Raw genomic sequence first — 26084 nt, forward strand, 5'->3', positions numbered from 1 at the left:
GCTAAGGAAGTAGGCGTATATCCACACACGAACGCCAAAGGTAGGTGCCATTTTTTACTCCTGAGTAAATGCTTAATGTTTATTTTTAAACATCCGAAACTCATTAGGGCTTGCGCTTTTTGTTTGTGTTTAGAATAAAACGACACAGAAGTGAATATTTTCCGACCTGCTCCAAAAAAGTACCCAGGTACGTCCAGGGTCTGGCACAAGAAGGAATAAATGTGGGGTTTGCGAGGTCCCTGTCCCTAAAAATGATCCTTACTGTTTTCAGATAGCGGAACAGGATCAAGTGTGTATGCTTTTCGCTCAATTTTCAGAAAGAGAGAAGGTCTCTACAGTTTTTTGCCACGTTGGCAGGTATGTACAAAGAAAGGGCAAAAACTAAGAATGGGTTGTGCTCAGGGAGACAGCACTCATGAGTGATAGGTGTCTCAATTTTTATTCATAGGCAAAAGCCAATGTGAGAGATTCAGAAGCCCTGATGAGAGTCCCTAGATACGTCAGAGAGGCTCGAAACGCGTCGGCTAGCAGCTATTGATCTAGCTGGATGAAATAAAGCATTGAATCTTAGTTAACTTGATTAGAGAAACAGTTGCAGTAATTTCTCTTGCATGAAAAGAGTGGAATAAATTGTTCTACATTGGTTTATATGTAATTAAGCACTATAATTGTCTTATGAATTGCTGCAACACTTTTTTGTTCAAGGTTTGTTCGTATTTAGTATGTGATAATTGTATATTTGTATATCGTATATTTGGTATTTGTGATATTTTTGTTGCAAACCGTTTGTGTTCCACTGTGAAGGTCAAAGTCCTTCATTTCCCAAAAAATGAGTAGTAAATAAAAAGGTTATTAATAACCGGAAAACTAAAGGAATATAGTGTGGTTCCTGTATGAGTAATTACTACGAGTGACAAGGGTTCCAAGTCCTTCATTGTTTACATTGTGCACTGAATACAGGCAGTCACAGCAGAAGTTCTATATAATTGTACAGAGTAAGTATTGACTGAGATACAGACATGCACTGAATACAGCCAGCCATGGTTAATGATCTCCAGTTCACCAGCAGAAAGAAGCAGTGACCTATGGGAGGTCACTGGTTGCAGGCAGCCAGAGTACAGCTTATAAGGTCCTGAAACAAAATAAGTGTAGCCCATCGGCATTGATGGGTTGCAAGCAGGCTTAATAAAAGCCCTATTGGGTCAACCCAGGGGTGGACCAGAGCACGCACTGGTTACAGACGGCAAGAACTGGAGCGTATGGGTCCACCTTGAGAGCAACAGTGGAGCGGTCTATGGGATGCACTAGATAGAGTTGGATATCATAAATGCCCTAGAAAGAAAGTCAAACAGAAGCAACAGAAGAGCAGTCCACAGCATGCAGTGGATGCAGCAGCCATTAGAATATGCAAAGGAGAAATTAAGTTAGAGTTAGTACTCTTTGGCTAACAATACGAGGAAATGGGGCAATTTTGCTGGCATGGACGGTGGTGATGGAACATTTTTCAGAGTGGGGTACTGACTTCATCTTTCGCTTCATTCACATGGAAATGGTCTTGTTCATGTAACCCATGTGTGTAGAAAGCTGTACATGGAGTGTGGCTCTGGCCACAGAGGAATATATTGTGATTACCTGCACCAGAGTGGAACCGAAGATGGATGGTTGGAAAAAGCCCCGGCAGCAATGTGAACTCTAGGGATTCTCCCCAGTACCTCGGAGGTCCTTCGACATGTGCAAGACATGAGGGTGCTGAGGGTAGGTGACAGTGTCCCCTTTTGTGGTGTAGGGAAAACAGTTGCTACCCACACGCTTCATTCTTTCCCAGAAGTAACAGCCACACTAGGTTAAGTGGTGGTTAAACGGAGAAACCGCTCCCTCTTTCTGCCTTTATTTTGGGTCTTTCCTAAAAGGAGACTCCCACTCCACCCTTTCTTCCTGCTGACACGGCAAGACAAAGACCAGTCTGGTAGAACTATGCACAATGCCAGCACTCTCTGTAACTCTCTGTAACCATCCCAGAAGCAGACATGAGGAATAAGCTAACTCAGCCAGCAGCCATAGTCTAAGTATGAGAGAAACTATTAGTGCCAATATTTCATTAACTGAAGCCAGGGCTCTCATAGCGGTGGATACCAAAAATCTACCAGGTTTGGGGCTGGAGGCTGCCAACCTCCCTTCACCAGGTACTGGATCAGAAATGTTCTGCAACTTGCCAAGAAAAGTGCTGCCTGAGGCCTGCCTTGCAGAAAGAAGCTGAGCGACAGTTGAGGAAGTACCCATGCATGAAGATGCGGTTTTGAATAAATAGGACTGCTAGACGCTACGACAGCTAGTCCTGGCAAGGATCTGCACTGCCAGATGGAGGGACTTGTGACCCTATGACATGCCCAGACGCTTAAGTACCTGTGATGGCTCGGCATTTACGGAGATCATCCTCCAATGGTCTTGTCACCCCTATAATGAGCTAAAGTGCCTATGACTGTGTGGCACCTGAAGAACCGTGACCACACTTCAGTGATCACAGAAGCACAAAGTGCCTAGAGAAGATGGGCACTACCGCAAGATTGAATTCTACATCGGTGGATCTCCCGGACCACTTTTAGATCACTGCTGCGACTTAGAGGGTGGGTTATCCTCACTTCGTTAAGGGTGGTTAGGTCTGACTTGACAGCACAAATGCTGCCAGGTCTATGTGATCAAACTGGAAAAGAGATTTCAGGAGTACCATAGAGAGGGGTTTTGGCTCTATCCATATGTTGGTGGATAGGATTACGTGTTTCGATTGGCCAGAAGTTGTGTGCTTCCACAGGAAAATGTTGTACCGTCCAAAAGCTGTAATCATTTGTCAGTCAAGTTGCAGTGGCTAGAGCTTTTTAACAAGCCTAACTATTGTGTTATGATAGAGCTTGACCTTTAGTTCGAACACATGCCACTACAATGCTATATGTTGCGTAGATAATGATATAATTATGGTGTTTGTTCATAGCTGGAAGTAGCACAGATGGGAGGAAGGCAGTCAGGAGAAATGTGTTGCTACTTTGCAGTCCCAGCCACCTATACCCTTCCCCTTCCCTTATCCACTACAGCGATACCTTAACTTTGCACTCCTTGAGAGAATGGTGTTTTTCTTTCTGATTCCTTGTTTTAAGACTAATATGCTGGAGAGACTATATTTGAAGCTCCGTTACTCCCAGATTTTAATGTAATCATTATTTGTAATGTATTAATTTTTTTAACAATTACAGTACTAATATTATATTTCATTTACTTCAAATGTAATATTTTATATATTAAACTAGCTTACCCGTCGCGCGTTGCTGCGATCTCAGAAGAAAGGAAATTCAAGTAAACTCGTTATGATAACATTCAATTTACATTGTGTCATTTTTATTGAAACAAATTCATTTTAGTATGGAAAACATTTCAAAGTGTCGTTTTAATTCTATTTATTTTTTCGAGTGCTTGTGGATACACGTTATTTTTTGTTTTTCCGTCTGGTGCGTACACAAATAAATCAGAAGGTTTTCCGACGCGTGAGCTGGCCACATACAGTTGTCCATGTGAGAAGCACGGATTCTCCAAATCTAGTCCACACACTTGCAGCGATTGTCCTTGTGCTTTGTTGATGGTCATTGCAAAAGCGAGTCGCACGGGAAACTGTAAACGTTTGAATTCCAATGGCATATCTGTTGGCATCATTGGAATACGTGACAACAGTACATCTTCCCCCTTGAATTTCCCATTCAAAATTGTAGCTTCGATGACATTGTTCATCATCTTTTTCACCAAAAGTCTTGTAGCGTTGCAAAATCGTGGTTGCAAATTCAGTATTCGAAAGATTATGAGGGCCCTGGGGGGCCGATCTTTAAAACATTTTTATGCCAGAAACCTTCGCGGGAGTGTACTCAACAACTTCCCAAAGTTTCATGGCGATTGGATGTAAGGTGTAGTAATGCATAAAGGACAAACAGACAGACAGACATACATTCGTTTTTATATATATAGATTAATTAATTTAATGGACTGTAGTTTTTAAATTACTCTTCTCTCAACCATAAAAAACCCTAACTGTCCCTTAAAGCGACTATTCCCTTATTCCAACGAACTCCTTGCTACCGATTAATGCTACCCATCCTTGAACCACAAATATAAGTGTGAAATTAATTAGCACCAGCGTTTTGCTAGTGCTATGGTACTAAAAGGCAGGGAATGCAAACCTTTTCACCTAATGCACAAATAGCATTAAATGCACTAAACACCACTTTCCACACTCACAAGATTTTTTGACAGTTTCCCACATATTCTACATGAACCTCAAAGTAGTACGTCCATGAATGACAAAATACAACAAATATTAGTGCATGTCTTTTCAACATTTTTAGTAATAATGGCTTATGTAGGCCATTTTGTCTTTTAATGTCTGGTTTCACAGCATTTTTTTTTGCCAATGTTTGTTTTGTGTTGGGACTGAGAAAGATTCACATCCATTAACCACCATCCAACCCCGAGCAACTGTAGTAGAGCCCAGCGCGGGCTGTGCTTGGACCTCCACGCCGCTTCAGCCAGTGCACCCTGAGGCAGGAGACACCAGCGAATCAGGTCAGAGCTGAATCAGCATGTCTGTTCTTGGTGGGCCACTTGAGGCACAAACACCGCAGCAAGTAGTGCAGCCCCCACGCCCCTCCACACGGGTGCAATCTTGGCAGTGTGGGAACGACTGGACGTTGGTGACATGTGCTACACACTACCCAGAAACTATCAAGAATCGACTTTGGGAAGGGTTAGGTAGGAACCTGGATGGACCCCCCAGAGAAGCAGGCCATAGCTATTTCACTCATGGGTAAACGCACCCTGAACACACAGTGGCTAGTTTCTCCGCGTATAATGGCAAACACTCATACACCTGCGCACCAGTATTCTGTCCTCTGAACTTTGCATGTACAGTATTACATTGTGTGCTAGAAATAAAGCATTTTTTTTTTATAACTAAAACTCCGCTGGATATCGATGTATTGACTTCTATATGTTTCAATAGGTTCTGAGTTTTTAACCTACACCCCCTTCCTCAGAATGTCTTGGGCTGCTCGACTTCACTATCATGACAATCAAGTGCTAAACATTGTACTTCATGCTCAGTTTCATGCTGAACATTAGGGTACAGGCCCAGGATACCAGTGGTAAAAGTTTCCAGTTCCTATAATCTAAGCCTAATAATCTGTACATGCCCAAGAATTATTGAAAAAGTCCCCAGATCGATAGCGTGTTATGTTATACCATTGGGGGTATTGTGCCAGGAGAAATACATACCATCATAAATAACATGTGCAACTAGTACAAATCAAATTCAAAGGTGACACTGTGCAGCGCAATGATCCCCTCCAGAACTTTTTGTCATCGAAAAGAAGTCAATAAACAGAACATGGCCGAGGAATATTATTTAGTAGACAGACGTTTTCAATATAGTTATCTGTTAAGAATTATATGATGGCTGTATGAAATTGGGATACTGGTTGAGTGGGTGAAACCTTGCTTAAGCAGAAACCATATCCTTATCAGGATGAAGTCACATCCAACCCTAAATAAACCTTTGCTGAACCCTTGGGTAGCTTGGCACAGAGCAGTCAGGCTTAACTCAGAGGCAATGTATAATGTATTTGTACAGAACTTCAAACAGTAACAGTGATAACAACACAACAAAAGAATCCCTGTTTTGAGCCACAGAGTTTATTTTATTAAATAAAATAAGACCAAAACGACTAAAATCCAATCAATAGACCCAGAGATATGCAGGCTTTACGATTTTCGTGAAAATAGCACCAAAAAGCACAAAGAACCAACTGCGGATATCTGGTTGCGCCGGACTGGGAAAAAGTCATAAGTTCAGGTTCACTGCGATGGGGTGCAGGCCGGCTACAGGGACCCAGTTAAGTCCACTGAACACAGTACCTTAGCTCCTGGTGGCGGAGCATTGCGAGTTTCCGTACAAGGATGAGTCACACAGCCGAGGTGATGCGTCAGTGCTGCTGAGCTGCGATGTGAGATCCTGCGTCGTCGTCGAGGATCCCAAGGACCGGGGCTTGCGAAGTCCAATGTCGGGGTTGCATTGCATAGTTGAGGCGATGTGTCGGTTATGACACAGCCAGATTTGACTGCCTCATGTCACTTTTTTCCATTTAAGCCAAGCTGCATAGCAGCCTGCGCTGCTGTGCAATATACGTAAAAAACAGCACCGGGAGTGTGGGCAAGCAACACGAAGGAGGAGGGCAGGGGGTGGGAAACAAACCACCGACAGCAGGAGGAGGGCTGGGGGAAACAATGCATGAGGAGGGCAGGGTGGTGGGAAACAAACCACAGAGTGCTTCCAGACTGAAAGAGTTTAGTCACAATTTCACAAAACGTAACCATGTGGTAGTAATCTCAAGCTCTCTAATAATCATTTTCTGCACGGTTTCAGCACAGTTGTTGACCACAATCCCAGCAAACACATAAGAGGTTTAAGGGAAGCTAAGTGTTCCATTCCGTTTAACCCAGAATAGAAAAATAAAGGTGTATGGGGGTACTTTGAGGCATATTAAGTAAGACTCTAATATGATTCTTCCTCAAAGGGAATATATTAGCTTTCTGGATCCCCAAATTTCTATGCCATGTAGTGCTGTAGCTTGGGCCTTTAATCTATATAGACAGAGACACTGATCTAGTTAATGTTGATTTGTGCATTTTTTAATACCACTACGGTTCTATTACGCACTACTGGTCCGCTCTTCTGTATACGGGCTCCATGATAGATTGTTAGATACTTTAATCCCAAATAATCAACGTTGTCTTTTTTTCCCTACAACTGTGTCCACCATCTTCAATTCGTCTCTATAGGACTTGTGAGGGCTGAATACCATATGTTTGGTTTTAGATGTATTTTATTTTCACGCCCCCAAAATTACAGACGTTTAGAAACTCATTACGTACATTTTTCAAACCCACTGGTGCTCTTGATATTGGCAGAGTCATCAGCGAATTAAAGCCCTAGGACTTTTGAACCATCAAGTTTAAGGGAATCATTATCACATTCATTTAGGTAACCAAATACATTATTAATGTACAATGAAAACAAAGTGGGAGCTAACATGCAGCTTCGGTGTAGACATCTGCACATTTCGTGCCCATTACTGTAGGGGGCAGGAAAATCACTGCACAGTCCCAGATCCGTTAACAGAGCCACCTTGGTATCACAATCTCTTACAAAATCCATCTTTGCTTAGCAGTAGGAATTACATTCCTATACAAACATACCGGGCCTTCTCATTCATGGCTGTATTTGGGCATGTTTTTCTGGATTTGCCAGACATCAATGGGTGTTATCTAGCCTCCACCAGAATATAAGCAGGGAACTTCAATGGCTCCAACAGTGAGCACCAACGCATGCATCTCTATTTCTCCAAAATTCTAACATAAAGGCGGTCAATTTTACAAATCAGTTATTAAACTCTTTTCCAGCTGCACACCAAACATCAGATCTCTTCGAAAGCAAGTGAACACCACTCCTCTTTCTACAAGCGTTGTCTTGTGGACGGCTAAGCCAACAGCCTTCCTTCCTCCCCCTTCTTCCTTAATGCTACTGGTCCTCCCAGCAACCTCTGGTGCATGAGAATGTTATAAACAAAGATAAAGATAAGTAAAATAAACAGTTTCGTACCTTGATACCAAATGGCTCCTTTCATCGTCATGTTTAGGAGTGGGTGAATCATTGCATTCCAGAGAACAGAATAAATGTCAGGCCCATAGTAGTAGTCGTAGTATCTGAAGTCATAGTCACGTGAATGTCTCTTTTGCCTTAAAAGGTAAATATATGAACATCATTATGGCGTTATGTATCTTATCCAAAAGGATACGCATCAGAGCCTTTAAAAATCCATCTATCCTAAATGTTCATTAATGTTTCCTACATTAACATCTTACAATAAGAGCATCTTAAGAATACAAGTAGTGCAGATTACTTAAGAAATATATTAAATACACATTTATATACAAGACGCATAGCATTTTGCTTTAGTGCATTTATTTTAGTCAAAACATTATGACTGTACCTATTATTCTTTTTTTTTTTTTTTTTTGCAGAGTTTTATATAGCGCGAACTAGAACCGAACCGAATCAGTTATCAGAGCGCTTTACATAGCACCAGTTACGTTACATGAGGACACACTTTCATTTTTTAGGCACGGGGAGATTAAGTGATTTGCCCAGAATCACAGGGGGGTTTTGGCGTCGTTACCGAGACTCGAACCAAGTTCCCCAGCTCCGAGGTCGAGCGCCTAATTGCAACATCTATAACTCGAACCTTCCCTTCAGTGTTTAAGGTCTATTTCTGTATAGCTGGGTGATATGTTGAAAGGATGATTGTCCCATTAGGCACACGTTATATGATGCACAGCACATCAATGTATCTCTCCGAGCTGCAGTTCTTTTCGAGGATCAACAGTTAGAAACAGCACAGGTCGGCGAATATACTAAATTGCCTGGGTTTTGGAGAAGAAGGGGGCAGTTCTCTGGCAAGGCAAAGCATTCAAATGATGAATTATCTCTTTGAAAAATCTGCAGTTCTTTCAGTAAAAGTCGCAGCAATGAATTAAGAGTAGCTTGAAAGACGATCAGTTGCAGACAACTTCTTGCAAACTTTAGTTTGTCTGTTCACAACATATCCTTTCTAGGAGTGTGTGGGGATGCAAGCTTGTTCGGCCTCGGTCCAGCTGTGTGGTCAGTTCACAATGGCACTTAAATCTTTTAGGTTCTACTAAGCAGCTGATGGAGCAAGGATTCGCACATGAAGCGACTTGCTTGTACTCATGAACCTCGAATAACGTTAATAAAGTAACCAACTTGTTTGTTTTACTAATTTTGTATATTTTACTTTTATACGGGGTGCCCGAGTGAAGCTTGCTTATGTGTTTTACTAATCCTAATACGCTTGCATTTAAGATGGCTGCTGTTACGCGAGGGTTTCTATTGCGCATGCGTCTGTCATACTCACGTGACATGACGTATTCGTTATTTGGAGGGAAGCTGCCGCTTCTGCGCACTAGGGCTAACATGGCTGCTCTATGTTCTCACATGCGAGAAGCTTGCACTGTTGCTTTCGCCAAGCTGTTCGTTTCGCCTAATCTTAATGCTATATTTAAAATGAAGATAATGGGTATAGAGTAGAAATACATGGTATACAGTGTATTCATTTATTCTGTGTTCTAAAACTGTTTCTTTTCCATTTCATGTTACACTTTGAAAACTGGCTTGTCTTGTAACGCTGTACTCCATATTTGTTGAAACTGCGAATGCGCGAGAATCGCAAGTGTCTGGAACAGTGACCTTTGGACTATAGCCAAGGAGCTGACTGACTGAGAAGATGCTCCTGGGAACTTGCCCCTATGAACTCAAAATTATACAATGTATAAACAATGTATTTTTCAATAGAACATCCATTGTTGGGTGGAATAAACCAGCATGAGAACTTGAATTTGATGGGCGGGAACGTAAATTTGAATAAGAGATGGTAAAAGTCTCAAATTTGGTGTAGTGTGACGACCTCTCCACCTCTTTTGGCCAATCGAAATTGGGGATTCTTACACTTGCAACATTGGGGGGTGGTACACTGACCTGGAAAATAGTATAACTAGCCTAGGTTTAGTTAGAGAAATTGTCCGACTTGTCCGAATAGCTGACCTGTCACTGACCCAACGCACTCAATAGGTGATTAAGAGCAGAGGGCTGTGGAGCACTCTGTCAGAAGATTTGCTGACCCAATCGGGGTTCTGGGAAGCTGAAGTGCTGGCGAAGCACTTTGCTGGTATATGCTGTAACCCAATCTGGGTTTTGGCTGATTCCTTGCAGAGAGGGAGTAGCGCAGGCGTTGCAACGGAACTGCGGGTGCTGGTCTTAACCTTTGGTGGTCCGGTCCTGATCCAAATCTGGTTTATCCTGTCCTGATTCTGATCTGCACTGGTTGGCCTACTGGTAACTGCAACTTTCAGGGTTTCTGTCCTTAACTGACCTGTGGCCAGGGTTGGTCTTCACACCATTCTAGGTAAATATAAATCTGTGTGGGTATCGTCATTATATTTCTGTGTGTCCTTTTCTTTACCTTCCCTAAAATGATGAAAGCTTTGATTGCATATGTTCCTTTTTCTTAACCTTCCCTTTAAATGATTAAATCGTCTTTTGATTTATAGTGTGTTCCATTTTCTTACCTTCCCTATAGTCATATGCTCAAATTATTTTTGTGATTGCATATTATGTTCTCTTTTTTACCCACCCTGTGATAACTTGCTTAAAGCTGTGTTACTTAGTATGTTTCCTTTTCTTTTCCTACCCGTAGACAAATGTGTACAAGTCTGTCTGAATTAAATAGCATGTTCCTTGTTTTTACCTTCCCTTTACATTGCTAAATCATTGGCATAATATATCTTTTGCATAGTTATACAATGTTTCTAATCTTGGTTATTGACAGTCTTATTGCTTTTAATCTCTGGATCATGACTTATGATGAAATTTATATAAAGAGGTTAAAACTTTCCCGAGTCTGTGGTTATTATATGAGTGCATATGTTATTTGCTACCTATTATTCTAACTCCCTGATCCAATAGGTTACAAGTACCAGTGACAAGGATTGGTAAGTCAATGGTATAGTACCTAGTAGGTAAAATATCTGGTAGTAGAGCGAAGGTTACCTGATTAAGAAAATGTGTAAATGATTATGGGCCCAGGTGAGTATGGTAAATTTGTAGTCGGGTGACCTGCGCGCTCTATCAGTATATTTCTTTGGTAGCAGAGGAAAGGTTAGGGCTTAGTAAAGATAGGTAGTTAGTTAGTTGGTTATGAATTTTTTTTTCATTTATGATTGATCGATCAAATGTGATATTGTTTGAAATGTTTTGAAATGTTATTGATTGTTGATATTTCATTAATTTTATGTATTAACTAAAATCGTTCGTACCCGTTATATGTTTGTCTGGAATCCCCGGGGTCAGAATAGCGGGTGGTAAATGGAAGCCACATCGCAGTGAGGTCACTTACTCGCAGGAAGTTAGTGCATGGTTGGGCAGAACCGTAAGCACTATTTAGGGTTTTCTGTATGAATGTATGAACAAATGATAGCAAAGAGTTCGCTGGCAAAACTTTTGTTGTGATATCACCTAGAAAGGGTCACATGAAAGGAGTAGCAGGTTCGTCTGAGCTTGATAGCAAAGGGGTTCGCTGGTGAAACTTTGGCCCTAGTATATATCCCGGAGTGGATGAGTCCGAAGGAGTAGCAGGTTCTCTAATGCTTGTGTGAAGAGTAGGCGGAAGGGATCTACTCGTAGTATATGAACAGTAAACAGAAGGGATTTACTTGCAGTGAGATATTTCTTTTCTATCTAGTCACTCGGGTACAGTGGCGAATGTTTTTACGTTGTTGATTAAAAGAGAAACACACTTTAAATTAAAAGAATTGAATTTTTCCATTACCTTGTGAAGGAGGGAGTCAGTTGCAGAGCTGTGCTGACGTCACTCAGAGCCGCGCTGGTATTGGTTGATCCAGCAGGCGTGTAGTGGAGATAGTAATTGTAAAGGAGGGGTGAGCGCAGGAGTGTGGGAACTCATCTCACGAGAAAAGCCGAAAATCATTGGTTAAAATTGTTTGAAACCACATTGTTGATTGGTTGAAGAAAATAAAAGACGCGCTAGTATTGGAAGTACTTTGTAAACTAAGTTGAGTGATTATTGTACAATTTTGAAATTTTACAAAATTATATGTGGCAATTAAATAGTCCAGATACTCGACCTGACACAAGATACTTAGGGTTTGCTAGAGAACAGATGATAAGGGGCAGACCTTGCAAAATGTATGGAAGCAAAAGAAAATTGTCACTCGTAAGCAGAGTAAAGAATTACTTTAAAAAAGATAAGCAGATTAAAACTAGAGAAGGAGTTATTATTCCACCACCAAATACTCCTGCATCATTTATGATGTTTGACAGGGGATACCACTCTTGTGTATGGTTAGAGAACTGGGTGGAATACACTAAAGATGATGGAATTTTGGCATTTCCCTTAGAAGGCACATTTAATGGTAGAATTGTGTTCAATTTAAGGACTCGAATGAATGATTTACATCCCAGACCTAGATTAACGCAATATGAGGCATTAGAGGAATGGGAAATTGAGGCTTTTGAGCAGACAGACCTAGATCCGACAAAGGGTTGAGTAAATTCTACCCTAAAGTTAAAGGAGAAACCAGAGATAAACAAATGAAACAATGGCAACAGAACATGTTAGTGGAAGGATTATATCCTGTAATACCTTTAGAAGAGCCAGTTGGAGGAAAAAAGACAGAAAAAACAAAACATTTGATGACTAGTGGTGATTCAGACGATAAGTATATGGAGGATTTACTAATGAAAAATCCACCACCTTATAATGAGGGACCAAGTATAGTAAATCCAAGTGCGCCGTTTTTAAAACCACCCTTGACTCCGCAAGTGATACATGAAACCTCCATAGAAAGGGTATTACAAGAAAGAGAAAGAGAAGCAATAAATAAACAGAGAAGTGAATTAATTCAGAACATTTCCCAATTAAATACCAGTCCCGAAGCTCTGACAATTCCAGTAACTATTGGCCCAGTTGTTCCATTGTACGGAGAGAAGCAGGCTAGTCCAAAAGCTCCAGTTATAACTACACCGGTAGTACAGCCAAAAAGAGAACCATTGATAATAGATGACCAGGCAAGTGAATGCGAGTCAGTAATCTCCTTAATGGATTTACCAATTAGGGAACCAGAGAGTAGTTCAATTATATAAAACCACTCCTTTAAATTTAAGAGAAGTACAGATGGAGACTTCTTCAGGTACGAGAAGTGCAACCGTAGTGACACCTGAAGAAATAGACAGATGGACACGAGAGATAGAGAAACCAAAACCACAGCCGAAACCATTGGATATATACAAATTGAGAATCGAATTGGAGGAATTGATGGCTGGGAATGTGGGATTGGACAGGCTAAATACTCTTAGTGAAGATGAATTACTATTTATTTGTAAAAGCATTACTCGAAATACAAGGGTGTACCATGAGAAATTAATGGACACCGCAGCTAGCATGGGAATTGACATTGGTAAATCAAAAGTATTGCAAAAACTATATCGAGCAGAGTTTTCGGACAAAGATTTAGAAAATATGAATGTGTCTGGAAGAAAAGTGCAGATAAGAGAACTACTAGCATTGTTACAAAAATGGGGAGAACTAGACAAATGGAGAGCCAGATGGACAAAGAAAAAAGAAGAGGTTCGATCAAAACAAATGACTTCAGAATATGTTTTAAAAGAAGCAGAAAAGGTTGAAAAAGTATGTCCAATGCGAGAGGTACCAGGTGGAGGTTATGTGCATGTTCCATGGTCCCGACAGGATATTGTGTCTTTTACAAATGATTTCCCAAAACTTCGCGAAAAGCCTGTAAAATGGTACAGACAAGTCGATAGATTTGTAAAAGTTTCAAAGTGTCTTTTGAAAGACTTAGATGGATTATTCGACATTGTAGTTCCAGTAGACTTGTGGACTGAATGTAAAATTGCTGTTGATTGGCCTAGTGATGAGTACCCTAGAGACCCAAAGACAGGGGCACCTTCCGAGGATGTCATGAAGAAGTACAATCAGCTAATACTTTACCTTAAAGGAAAGGTGCCCGCAAAGGAGACAGACTGGATGAGAATAGATAGAACTACTCAGAATAGAGACGAGACTGTGCATGCCTATTATGAACGCTTATTGCAGGTATTCAAACAGTATAGTGGACTAGATAACATTGACATGAAAGACATGACGCATCTCATTTATCGATTTGTGTTAGGATTAAAGACCTGAAATTTCACAATGGATTAAAGATAATAACATTTGTTGGCAGGCTAAACCCATAGATGAAGTCCTTAAATATGCCAAATATTGTGAAGATGAGCTAGAAAATAAATGAAAAGAGTTAAAAGAAAAAGTTATGTGGGCACAAGTAAAATTAGCAGAACAACAAGAACATCAGTTAAACCAGATAAATAGTATTCAGAAACAAGGTGATGGAGGAAAGCCAAGGGGAAAGTTCAATAGGGAGGAGGCTAAAAAGAAGTTCTCATGTCACGGGTGCGGCAAGTTGGTGCACTCGAAGGACGAGTGTAAGGCTGTGCAGAGTGGTAATGTGCCGATTAATGATTTAAATCCACAGACGCAGAATGAAGTGCCACGGAAGAACCAGCAGCAGGTAATACAGAATCAGTTACCCCCTCCACCTATGCCAAGATACAGGAGCAAAGCACAACAGAGTGTAGATAACACAGATTGGGAAGGAAGGGAAAGAAGAGATACAGCAACTTCACAATTTCTTCTAAGTGACACATTCTTTTGCGATGAACCTTCCTGACGGTGCCTGAGGAGGGAGGACGAGGAGTGCGTGCTTGGCGCCTCCTTGCCGGTAGACCAGTCGGGGCCATACATTGAAGGAAAGGTTGAAGGAAATGATGTCACCTTTCTGTTGGACACTGGTGCTACCCGTTCTATTGTGAGAACAGCAGACGTTCCAAACCTACCCCTCTCGGGAGAAGCAATCCAAGTAGTTTTTATTTCTAATAAACAAATTAGTACCCCAGTTACAGAACCAATGGAAGTTAGAATAGGCAATTTAAAAGAAATGCATATATTTGTTGTCTGTGATTCAAGTCCAGTAAACCTCCTAGGTCGAGACTTACTGTGCAAAATGAATTGCACTATTTTCTGTACCCCAAATGGTGTTGAAATTCAAACCTCAGACAAAGATGGAATTTATAAATTAATGCTAGCAAGACCAGTGGCAGAAATTAAAGGACTGACAATAGAAGACTTACCAGAAGAACGGCAACAATGGGACTTTACTGGAAAAGATGTAGGATTAATGGTGAATGTTGACCCAATAAAAGTGACAATAAGAGAAGATGCAGTTTACCCAAATACTCAACAGTATAAAATGAGTGCAGAAATAAAAGCAGGTGTTGCAGTAGAAATAAAACGTTTAGTTGAAGCAGGCATTTTACAAGAAATAATGAGCAGTCCATGTAACTCTCCCATAATTGGTATAAAGAAACCGAGCGGAAAGTACAGAGTAGTACAGGACCTGAGAAAGATTAATAAGATTGTTGTCCCATGCTGTCCAGTCGTGCCAAATCCTGCAGAGATTCTATATCAGATACCGTGGGAGGCTGGATGGTTAACTGTCATTGACTTATGTCACACATTTTTCTCAATTCCGCTACACCCAGACAGCAAATTTCTTTTCTCATTTGAATTTGACAGTCATGTCTATGTTTGGAATCATGTCCCTCAGGGGTACACAGAAAGTCCCTCGATTTTTAATCAGATTTTGAAAAAGTGCCTTGAGTCATTGGTGCTACCTGGACAGTCAGTCTTGGTCCAGTATATAGACGACCTCTTGGTGGCGTCTAAAAACACAAAATGACTGTGCTGTGGATACTATTGCTTTACTGAACCATTTAGGTGAAGGAGGACATAACGTATCACCAGACAAGTTGCAATTCTGCACCACGTCAGTGAAATATCTGGGGCACCAGATAGAAAAGGGTGTCAGAAGAGTTACCTCAGAAAGAATCAGAATAATCAAAAACATGGACTTCCCTAATACCCAGAAAGGGATCAGGATGTTTCTTGGAGTTGTAGGATACTGCAGGCAATGGATTGAGGGATTTGCAGTATTAGCCAAGCCATTAATACAAATGACAAAGAAAGGAGCCAAGGACCTAGTAGAATGGGATGACGAAAGCATGTCTGCTTTTGTAAAATTACGAGAATGTCTGTGTACAGCTCCAGCATTAGGGATGCCTGACTATTCAAAAGATTTTGCACTTTTCTGCGATACCCGAGATAATTGTGCACTTTCAGTTTTGACTCAAATTCATGGTCTAGTGAGACGTCCTGTGGCATATTTTTCTTCCACATTGGACCCAGTGGCAGCTGCATTACCTGGATGTCTGAAAGCAGTAGCTGCAACTTGCATGAGCCTTGAGCAGAGTGAATCCATTATTATGAGACATCCTGTAACTGTGTATGTTCCACATGCAGTTGTAATTTTGCTAACAAGGAGTAAGACTCAGTATCTCACACCTAGTCGGCTGACTAAGTACGAGAGAATACTTGTAGGTGCAGGAAATGTAACCATTGCTAGGTGTAATATCCTGAACCCGGCAACACTGCTACCTAAGTCACATACTGCAGAAGTGAAGGGAGAGGTTGAACATGACTGTATTGATCTGACTGAGTACAGTACAAAGCCATGACCAGACATAAGAGAAGAGCCATAAATTGATTCAGATTATGAGCTATTTGTAGATGGCTCTTGTATGAGACATGAGGAAGGAGGTCTGAGTGCTGCTTACGCCGTGTGCACATTGGGAGGTCCAGTTGAAGCATCCCATTTGCCTGGAGTCAAGTCTGCACAAATAGCTGCATTGGTTGCCTTGGCAAAAGCCTGTACATTTGGGAAAAATTGGAAAGTAACCATATACAATGACAGCCAATATGGTTATGGAGTTGTGCATGACTATGGCCAACTATGGATGCAAAGGGAGTTTCTGACTTCTTCAGGTACTCCGATTAGAAATGGAAAATATGTAAAGGATTTGCTTGAAGCAATCCAGTTACCAAAAGAAGTGGCTGTGGTCAATTGTGCTGCTCACAAATCTGGCAACGACAAAGTGACAGCTGGTATTCGATATGCTGACCAGTTAGCCCAACATTGTGCAAAATATAAGATGGCTGTTAATAAAAAGGTTGAGGTGTGCGGAAACAGCTGCCAACTTATGTTGCTGGAAGGTGTGAATACATGGGAAGAAGTGAGAGATTTGCAGAATGCAGCAGAACCAAAAGAAAAGGAACAATGGAGGAAATTAGGTTGTCAAAGAAGGGCTGAAGATGGTGTCATTGTTTATCTTGATGAAACGGCAGTGTTACACGACTGTCTGCTTGCTCCTATGGCTAGGTTGATTACAGATTGACTTCATTCAGTTACCCCCTTGTCGAGGATTGAAATATGTACTTGTCATTGTCTGCCTGTTTTCAAAATGGGTGGAAGCTTACCCCACATGCAGGAACGATAGCATCACTTTGGCTAAGCTTTTACTTAGAGAGCTTATACCACGTTTCGGTTTTCCAGTAACAATTGAATCAGACAGAGGAAAACATTTTAATAGTGAAATAATGGGTCTAATTTGTGAAGCATTCAAAATTAAGCAGAAACTGCACTGTGCATATCGCTCAGAGGCTTCTGGAGTGAACAATTGAATGGCACTATCAAGACAAGACTGGGAAAGATGTATGAATCTACTCGATTGGAGGGGCCAGTTGCTTTGCCACTTGTTCTGATGGGACTTAGAAGTATTCCAGACCGGAACACAGGCTTAAGTCCCCATGAGGTACTGATGGGAAGAGCAATGCGGCAAGCATGGGTGCCAGGACACAAACTACTAAGCATATCTGATGATTTAGTACTGGAGTACTGCAAAGAACTGGCTGACCAAGTGCGTTCTATCTCTCACCAGGTTGGGGAAGACGCTGTCGCCAGACCAGCAACTCCAGTACATGACCTGAATCCAGGTGACTGGGTGGTGCTGAAGAAACATACTTGAAAATCTTGCCTTGCACCAAGGTGGGGAAAACCACGTCAAGTAATTTTGGTTACCACCACAGCTGTGAAGTGTGCAGGAGTTCCACACTGGATCCATGCCAGTCATACGAAAAAGGTGACTGAACCTGATGAAACTGAGGCTGAAGGTTGTGCAGCTGAGGGCTCTCAAGATATCGATCCTGAAATAGCTGAAGAGGAACAACTGAGCACCAGTCAAGATGATTGGATTCCAGTAATCGACATACCTGCAGAATGTGTGAGAACAAGGAGCCAAACATATCTAGATAGACAGAGTGATAGTGAGGACGAGACAGGTGTAGAAGAAGGCACTCAGATCATAGAAATCCAAGTCCAAAGTGATTCTGAGGAGGACCATATAGGGAGAGATCAGATAATCGACACTCCACAAAGAACTTCTGAGCCTGAAAAGGGATCCTGAGCCTGAAAAGGGACAGATAGAAATTAGGGCGGAGGCTCAAGCAGAAGAAAATCAAGGGTTCGAAGAGCTTGAGCTGGGCCAGACAATAGTAGAAAATCGTGTTCAGGACAAGGAAGGTGAAACAAACTAAAGCCAAATTCAGCAGCTACCTGAACAAGGCCAGATTAGTGACCAGGCAGAAGAACCAGAAATAAGACCTGGACCTAGCCAGTTAGAGAAGGAAACAGAAGACAGCATTGAAATAGATGTGCCACAACTGAATGAAAATAAAAGGATATTTGAAGAGAGCCAAGACATACTGCCAGCTAAAAGACTCAGAAAAGGAGACAAATGGCCTAGGTTTGTCAAAAGACTGAGACTGCGTTTAAAGAAAATTAATGAAGAACCTGAACAAGTAGATGAAATAACAAGTCAAACTGATCAACCTGTAATACAACCAAGGAGGAGAAGTCCACAAATAAAAAGACTGAATAATAAATACAAAGGCCCCGAGTGGACCTACATTGTGTTGGAAGATTGTGAAAACCTGGAAATAAGTGACAAAAGTGATGAAGAATTGATTGCTGATCAAACTGCCGAAGAAGTGAGACCCACCTGAGATACACACAGGGTAAAGAAACTGTGTAAAAGTTACAAAGAGGGGTTGAATCTCCTTTAGTCAGAAATGGCTGATCATACTGTTAATGGAAGACCGAAAAGAAATTGTTTAAAAACATGCTGTAGAGCATGTTTATGTAGTATAGCAATAGTACTTATAGTTTGGATAGGACTAACAATAGCTATTCCTTACACGATGAGTAAAGAGACAAAAGCTAACACTAATGAACAACTGTCACTAGATACAAAAGAGTTACAAACAAAAGATACAACGAAAAGAGTAGATACACTAGAAAAAGCACTTAGCATTAGACAACAGAAAGTAGACTTAGAAGCACCAGATGAGGAAGGACTGCATTATACGAGAATTAAAAACAGAACACATTTGAATGTATTTGCAAACCTATTAGTACATTATGTAGAAGCTATGGAGATCAAAGATTGCTATGTTTGTATGAACCTGCCTACTTCGGTAGCTGAAGGTGTAACCTATCACCATTTGCCACTAACATATGGAATTTCCTGTAGTGTTTTAGCTGGTTTATTCTATAAGAAAGGACCTTTACAGTATTATTATTCCAACCTAGACGTGATATTTTCTGAACTTCCTATACGTAGAAACCTAAACCCTGAACATACCACTAGAAATGTAGCACGTTACATGAGTGAATATTTTCTAAATGTAGGTTCAATAAATATAGCTGACGCATACAAAAATAATTTAACATGTTTGCTGCAAGAAAAAGAAAAAATATTTTTAAATATGTGTAGCAGGGAGGCCGGGAGGGTATCGAATTCTACCCCGGTTCACGACTGGTGGAAACATAACTCATGTCCTGCCTCTCTTTCATCGTCCCAGGAACCGTGGGAGACAGACTCTATCAGCTGGTGGGAGCAGCCCGACCCGCAAGGAGAGGCATGTAACTTTTACGGGGCCGGCTTCGAGTCAGAGACACACCCCCCTACAGCGTCATTGCTGTGTCTACCAATGAGAGGAGGAGAAGCGGACGTGCCCCTAGGCGACGCACTACCAATGACGCCGCTAAGAAGCCCGGAAGGAGGAAGTTCGGGGTGCTTCGACACCGAGGAGGAGAAGAGCGGAGAGCGAGCCAACGAGGAGAAGAGCGGAGAGCGAGCCAACGTGGAGAAGAGTGGAGAGCGAGCCAAAGGAAGCGAGGCCGATCGAGGGACAGAGCCAGGAGGCCAACATTATCGCTTAGCGTCCAGCCACGCTCATGGAGGAGTGTGGCTCTCCCAGGTGCGTGACCGGGTGGCTGGGTGGCGTGTGAGGCGGGACGCCTCCGTGTAGAGATGTACAGAGACCCCCCTTCTTCCTGACTGCTTTCCTCGCCCCTTTTCTCCCTCACATCCCCCCCCCTTACTTCTTGCCTACCCCGCCTTTCCGCACAGAGTGTCCTCACCATGCCTAGCACAGAGTGTAAATAGATGCACCGGTGTCCTCACTTCCCCGGTTTCCCCTCTTGGGCATTTCTCAACCATTGAACGCCTTACTGAGAGTCTCCTTTTCTCCCCGCATGTGGCGCTGGAATACGGCGAGAGACGACGACCGCGCCCCCAGAGAACCAGAGCGCCGGCGTGCAAGTCCAGGACGGTCCAACACCCTAGCTGACACCTTGGATCCGGCAGCCTTAGCCCGAGAAAGACTCACCCAGAGACGTAAAAAGACCTTTATAAAAATAAATGTAAAAACCTGATGCGGGTCGGGGGCAATCGATATTTGCCCGGCGGTATTGCCTCTGTGACCCTCTAGTTATTTAATCAATGAAGAGGCAGGCGCTGGAGACTGGAAAGCAGGAAACAAGGTTTTTATTCTCTCCGGAGGAGAACACAACGAAACGGACAGAAGGTATCGTTCTGAGGTGCTCTAGATACATTTCTGAGGCCTGGCCTCTTATACCCTGGTTTATGACTTTATTGTACATTACACATTCATGTTAAAGCTTTGATGTATGAAAAAGACATTCCCGGAACTCCCTTTGAGCCCATTCCCACACACATTTACAGTCGAAGTCCCCACCCTAGTCACAACAGGTGATGAGTATCACGCAGCTGGATATTCCGCCGATTCACGGAATGTGGGGGTTTGATCGGATCTCATGGAGTGGGGGCTTTTATCAACCCGGGGATCCTTTGATGGGGGGAAGCTTTCTATTGTACGGGGAGGGGCAAGGGATGGTATCGGCAGAGCTGGGTGTCGGCCTGGGAACGGGGAAGACAAAACGGGCACACGGGGAAGAAGGGGGTTTGCATCTAAGGGCCGGAGATCATGAAAGGGAAGCAGGGAGGTGTCGCGCTGGGAACAGGATGAGGGCCTGGGGCAGAGCAGCGCCGAAGAGGGGTTTATGACTCAAGGCAGGTGCAAGCAGGGGGTGGTCAGCGTGCAGGCTTAGCGAAGGCGAAAGGCTATGTCAGGGGCCAGCGGCATGCAAAAGGGTTCGTTCTGATCGGGGCATCTAACAAAATGGCGGGCGCGCACGACAAAAGTGTGGCATCAGGGGGAGAGGCAAGATGGCGCAGATAATGTTCACCAAAACGTGCTAATTTTCAACAGTCCTCCCTTTAACATATTCAAGACATCTTGCTGGTTCATTTTCTACTCGGTTCTATTGTGGTGGGCATGAGAAAGGAAACGGTAGGAACCCTAGAGGAAAAGAGTTGTAAACAATACATTTTAACATTTCTAGTTTTTAGGAGGTGGGCCTATTTGATAAACTTTGATCAATTTGTTTAGCAGGAAAGTCATAGGAATGTAATACAAAAACGATTCTGTAGCGAGAGCAGCAAGCATATTTCATACTGGCAGGTTATTACATATATATCAGGTTCGGATTGGAGCATGATCAATACAATGGCGGCTGGGAGAGAAATGAGGTCTAGCAGAAACGGCGATTGGGGATGTCAAATGTTCGAAGTTTAACGAGTTCTCATCATTCTTTGTTGCCTTTCGTTGGCGCTGTTGAGCACCGGCGGTGGAGCTACAAGTCCAGCTCTGTTCTAAGTTCTGCGTTGCAGGGCACGACCCTTTCCTCGCGTTTCTGGTCGGAAAGGTCCTTTTCGCCCTGTGTCCTTTGAGGTGTTTGTCAGAAAGTTCAAATGGAAGGAGAGCGTACAAAACAGTCCATAGGGTAGGCCAGAGGAAAAAGGGGGATGGAGCAAGGCCAAATTAGGAACAAACTAGGGGAACGAGAGACTTCAAATAGGCGGGCGTGTGACTGAATTCAGAGAGCGGGGACTTGTCGACAGACACTGGACATCGAGCAGGGGCATCAGGTCGACCCTTTCTTCTCATGTTGTCGAAAACAGTGCCTCGTCCTGCAGCTCTTTTCTGTCGTGGTCTCGCCTTGGCTAATGTCGCAGGTGTTCCCTAGTCTGCAGTCAGGCCTCGTGCTCCCACATCCGGTCCTTCTCTCCTCCAACAGCAGTACCCTTAAACAAGTTTGAAAAGACAGTCTTTAGAGAATTTGCAGATGAAGATAATCAAAAAGTCTATTTCTCTCCCAGCTCCAGGCAAAGAATGAAAAAATGCCCGTTCTATTAGTGTTCACAACTGGCATATGAATGACCGGTGACGGGCCTGTTGGATTTACTATGACTTTCCTTTAAAATTATTTATCACAGTCACGACAGTTCATCTGATGGTGACCCACCTTCGTGAGACGTTAACATGGTACTACACAGATATTTTGCTGAGAGACGAACATGGCTAAACATTTCCTTTCTATCGATGCATCCTGCCTTTTAACTACTACGGGGTTTATTTCGATGATTTCTTTACCTTGGACTAGTCTGTTAACCTTGTAAAACGTCATTCTGGATCCTACGTAACCTTTTACAGCCCGATTACTTAATTAGGAAGGACAGGGGTTTTATGGGGAACAACCAGGGACATAGGAAACTTGTGGTAAGGGCATAAATCGACCCATCTCTCACAACCGGAAATGAGGGGTAGTTTCATAATTCCAGTTTTTGGGCGGTTGATACAGGGGGGTGTAACAGGGGTGATCATTTTTCTGGTTTGGGTATTGCGGAGGGGAGGGTCGCGTATTCTGAGGTCTTTGTTTTATACCATAGGAGCCGTCGACATGTAGTTCCCTTATTTCGGGCCAGATTAGGGAACCTCTGTCGCCTTACCTGTCCTTTCCCTTACGGCCCAACCTCGGTTCATTGACTTCTAGCGGAAAAGGAGAGGTAATGACGCGGCCTCAGGGTGATTGTATTAAAGACACGTTTTTGTGCAAATACTGACGGTATTTGAAGCCAATTAGGAGGTGTGCTAGGGGTGGCAATCTGCCAATTTCGGGGCTAATCACTCGGAAGAGTGGGAGTGCAAAAATAGAGGAGAGAGAGAGAGAGAGAGAGAGAGAGAGAGAGAGAGAGAGAGAGAGAGAGAGTGCAACGGCAGGCTAAATAGTACACGTGCAACAGAGAGGGTGGCAGTGTATTCAAGAAAGGCTATTTAGTGCATTACACAGTAAAGGGCATTCGCGGGTCTGCGTTAGAATCTTGTAATCATGCAGTTTGAGCCTTAGACAGGGTAGAGGGGACGTGCCTTGAGAAAAAGGAAAGAAGAAAGGAGGTACCATTTTGTCGCACTTTCTCGCATTCTCGGTCCTTCGACCAGTTAGGCCGACGCCTCAGTCACACATACACACATTCCCTCATAGTTTCGCATCATACGTGACATGGGTTCATTCGTCCGGTCTGGTTTAAGGGTGATCACTTTTTATCAGGTTGTGCTAATTTTTCGGATTTGTTCAATACGTGAGTAGTTTGCAGGCGTGCTTAGACACCACCTTGCGGCGCTAGTCCGCTTCGTGTATTAGACATGGCAAGGCTTCGGATCTTCGCCACACCTCGGCTGTAATTTCTGATGTAACCTGCAGAGGGAGGAAAAAAGGGGGTGGGGGAGACAGCGTTCGCGCACATTCAAATACATGGATTCATAAGTCCTTTACTTACCTCTTACTCGTCTTTCCTCCTCGGGGCAGGGTCCCCGGGGATATGGTTTCTGGAGTCGGGGGGGGTAGTGTGTCCATATAGGTCGTGGGCGGGGAAACGTAAAAAAGGAAACCAGAGGTGCCTAGTGCGAGGTATCTAGTCAAAGGATGTATCTCACTATCGGGATCCTTAAACCTCTTTCAACGCTGTGGCGTTCTAAGGTTCTTCGGTTCTTGGGTCAGCTCCGTTCCCTGGTACTTTGGAACGTTGTACTTTATAACATTTACATTATTTCATTTCACCCTCCCTTTACATTCCTTCATTTACACCGTTCGTTTTACCCATCCTTGGAAGTCAAGGTCTTCCCCTACGCGAGAGTTCATGGGTCAGTCGCGTACTTTGAAGGCGGAGTGTCGTGTTGTCGATCCGATCCGTCCTCCAGGGCTGGGCAACCATCTTCTTTTAACCTTAAAGAGAGAGCAGAGTAGGGTGCACAGAAAAGAACTTTCCCACCGACCCCATATTTTTAAAATAAAGCATGCAATACCCGTCCATAGTTTCAAAAACTTTATTTTGCAAAATCATTTCAGCATGAGGATTATGAGGGTGCGGTCGTATTTGGCCGGTCGTGGCAATGGCTAAAGTGCGTACAGTGGGGGGTGTCGTTTGCGGCAATAAAAACATCGGAAAGTTTGACTCATTCATTTGTAAGAAACTAAAACGTCTATTAATTGGCTGGGGGTTCGGGGGCATTTATTTTCATAATTTAGAAGCATAAGCATAATAGTGGTAATCAGATTTCCTATATGCATACCGTACGTGAGCGTCGTAAATGAGGTTTACATCAGTTATAAAAAATATAATACATTTGTACATTTGTAATCAACATTTGTAACGGGGATCCTTTCATACTGTTCGTCGAGTGAGTTCTCCTTGTCTTTTCTAGCCAAGTGTACAAAGGATCATATAAAATCTCAGAACATCAAGTTTATATCAGTGCGAAGGAACACCACGAGGTGTTCGTAAGTTCCGATTGATACCAGCGCCATTTTGGGCGGGGCCGGCTCAGTCCGGAAGCAGCATCAGGGGGGAAATGTTTCCCATTACTGGCAGTTTGGACCAGAGTCCTTTTCGGCAGTTCTAGAATTCATGCTAACAGAAGGAGTGGCAATGTCATGTTTGTTTCGTTGGCGATCAAGGCAGCCGTCCCTTACCGGAAGCCTGCAAAGGCCGAAGGTTCCGCCGGGGACCTTTGTAGGATCTTCAAGGCTGTGGAGATGCTGTCGGAGATGGGGGCTCGTGCTCCAGGGGGCAAATGTTCGAGTTATGTTGCTGGTCAAAGTTACTCTAGTGGCCGGGGCCCGCCTTCCAGCGGACCCAGACGCCATTTTGAGGCCCTACAGGGGCCACTCTCGTCGAGTTTGCAAGAGTGGGAGAGATCCTTCGGAGTGAAAGGAAGAGGTCTCTGTTTTGTGAGGGCGGGACGTTCGGCTGGGGTGCAGCTGTGATGCCCCCACCTGGGGGGCGAGGGAGACTGGTTCGCATCGTCTCCTTCTCCCGGTGCACTCCAGGCCGCTCCTTTTCATCGCCTCGCATGAAGGTTTCTCCACATCCGGTGTTCCCCAAGACCTGTGCTCGGTGCTGTGGGAGTATGGCCACCATTGCACGTTCGGTGCTGCGCAAGTACTGGGGTGCCACCATGGTGTGTTCGGTGCTGTGGAAGTATTGGCACCGTCGCCTGACTGGGGGTGTTCGGCGTCGGGCCGGGGGCTGGGAAACCTCCTATCGGTGGAGGTGGGAGAGGCTCGTCCGCGTCGCCTCTCCCTCCCAGCCCAACTTGGACAAATTGTTGTGGAGGTACGTGCAGGACATCCCGCCGTCCAGGGCTGCTGCGGCTGTGACGGAAGAGAAAAGGAAGAGGTGCCTCGTTCTTCTCTGGACATGTGGCGGGACTGCTTAAGTCTACCCAGGCCCGTTGCGGCTGGCCGAGGAGACATGTGGCGGAACTACCTACAACTGCCCAGGCTGCTGGCTCCTGCCTCTCCTCCGGCTCCCCCATACGTTAAGATTTCCTGACCAAGAGTTGGCGGCCGGGCCCGCCTTATATGGGTTGCCGTTGGTTGGGCGTAGCCGTAACCCTGCCCTACTTTGGAAGGTTCCAGAATGGGGGGGGGGGTTCTGTTTGACTTTCATTTTCTACAGTTTACCGTTATTATTCCTTGTTTGTTGTGTTAAATTAAAAGTTCAAGTTCATTAATGGTCTACGGATTTTGTTTTACCATTTCTTTCTTTTCAGGTTGTTTTTATGCTAAGTTTCTGCTAACAGAGGTTGAGTAACACGGAAACACGTGTAGAGGGATGACGCAGATTTGTACATTACATACACACAAACTCAGACGGGGGACAGTAC

General features: G+C 43.4%; 1 protein-coding gene across 1 annotated transcript in view; it reads right to left on the minus strand.

The window, feature by feature from the left end:
- Positions 1 to 26084, minus strand: part of SIAE (sialic acid acetylesterase) — a 423980-nt gene that overhangs the window by 86634 nt on the left and 311262 nt on the right. The window contains exon 8 of the mRNA XM_078681912.1: positions 7691 to 7827. Coding sequence (XP_078538038.1) covers positions 7691 to 7827 — 137 coding nt within the window. The remainder of the gene's footprint in view (positions 1 to 7690; positions 7828 to 26084) is intronic.

The sequence above is a fragment of the Lissotriton helveticus genome, chromosome 3_1 (genome assembly GCF_964261635.1).
Source record: "Lissotriton helveticus chromosome 3_1, aLisHel1.1, whole genome shotgun sequence".
Lineage (NCBI taxonomy): Eukaryota > Metazoa > Chordata > Amphibia > Caudata > Salamandridae > Lissotriton > Lissotriton helveticus.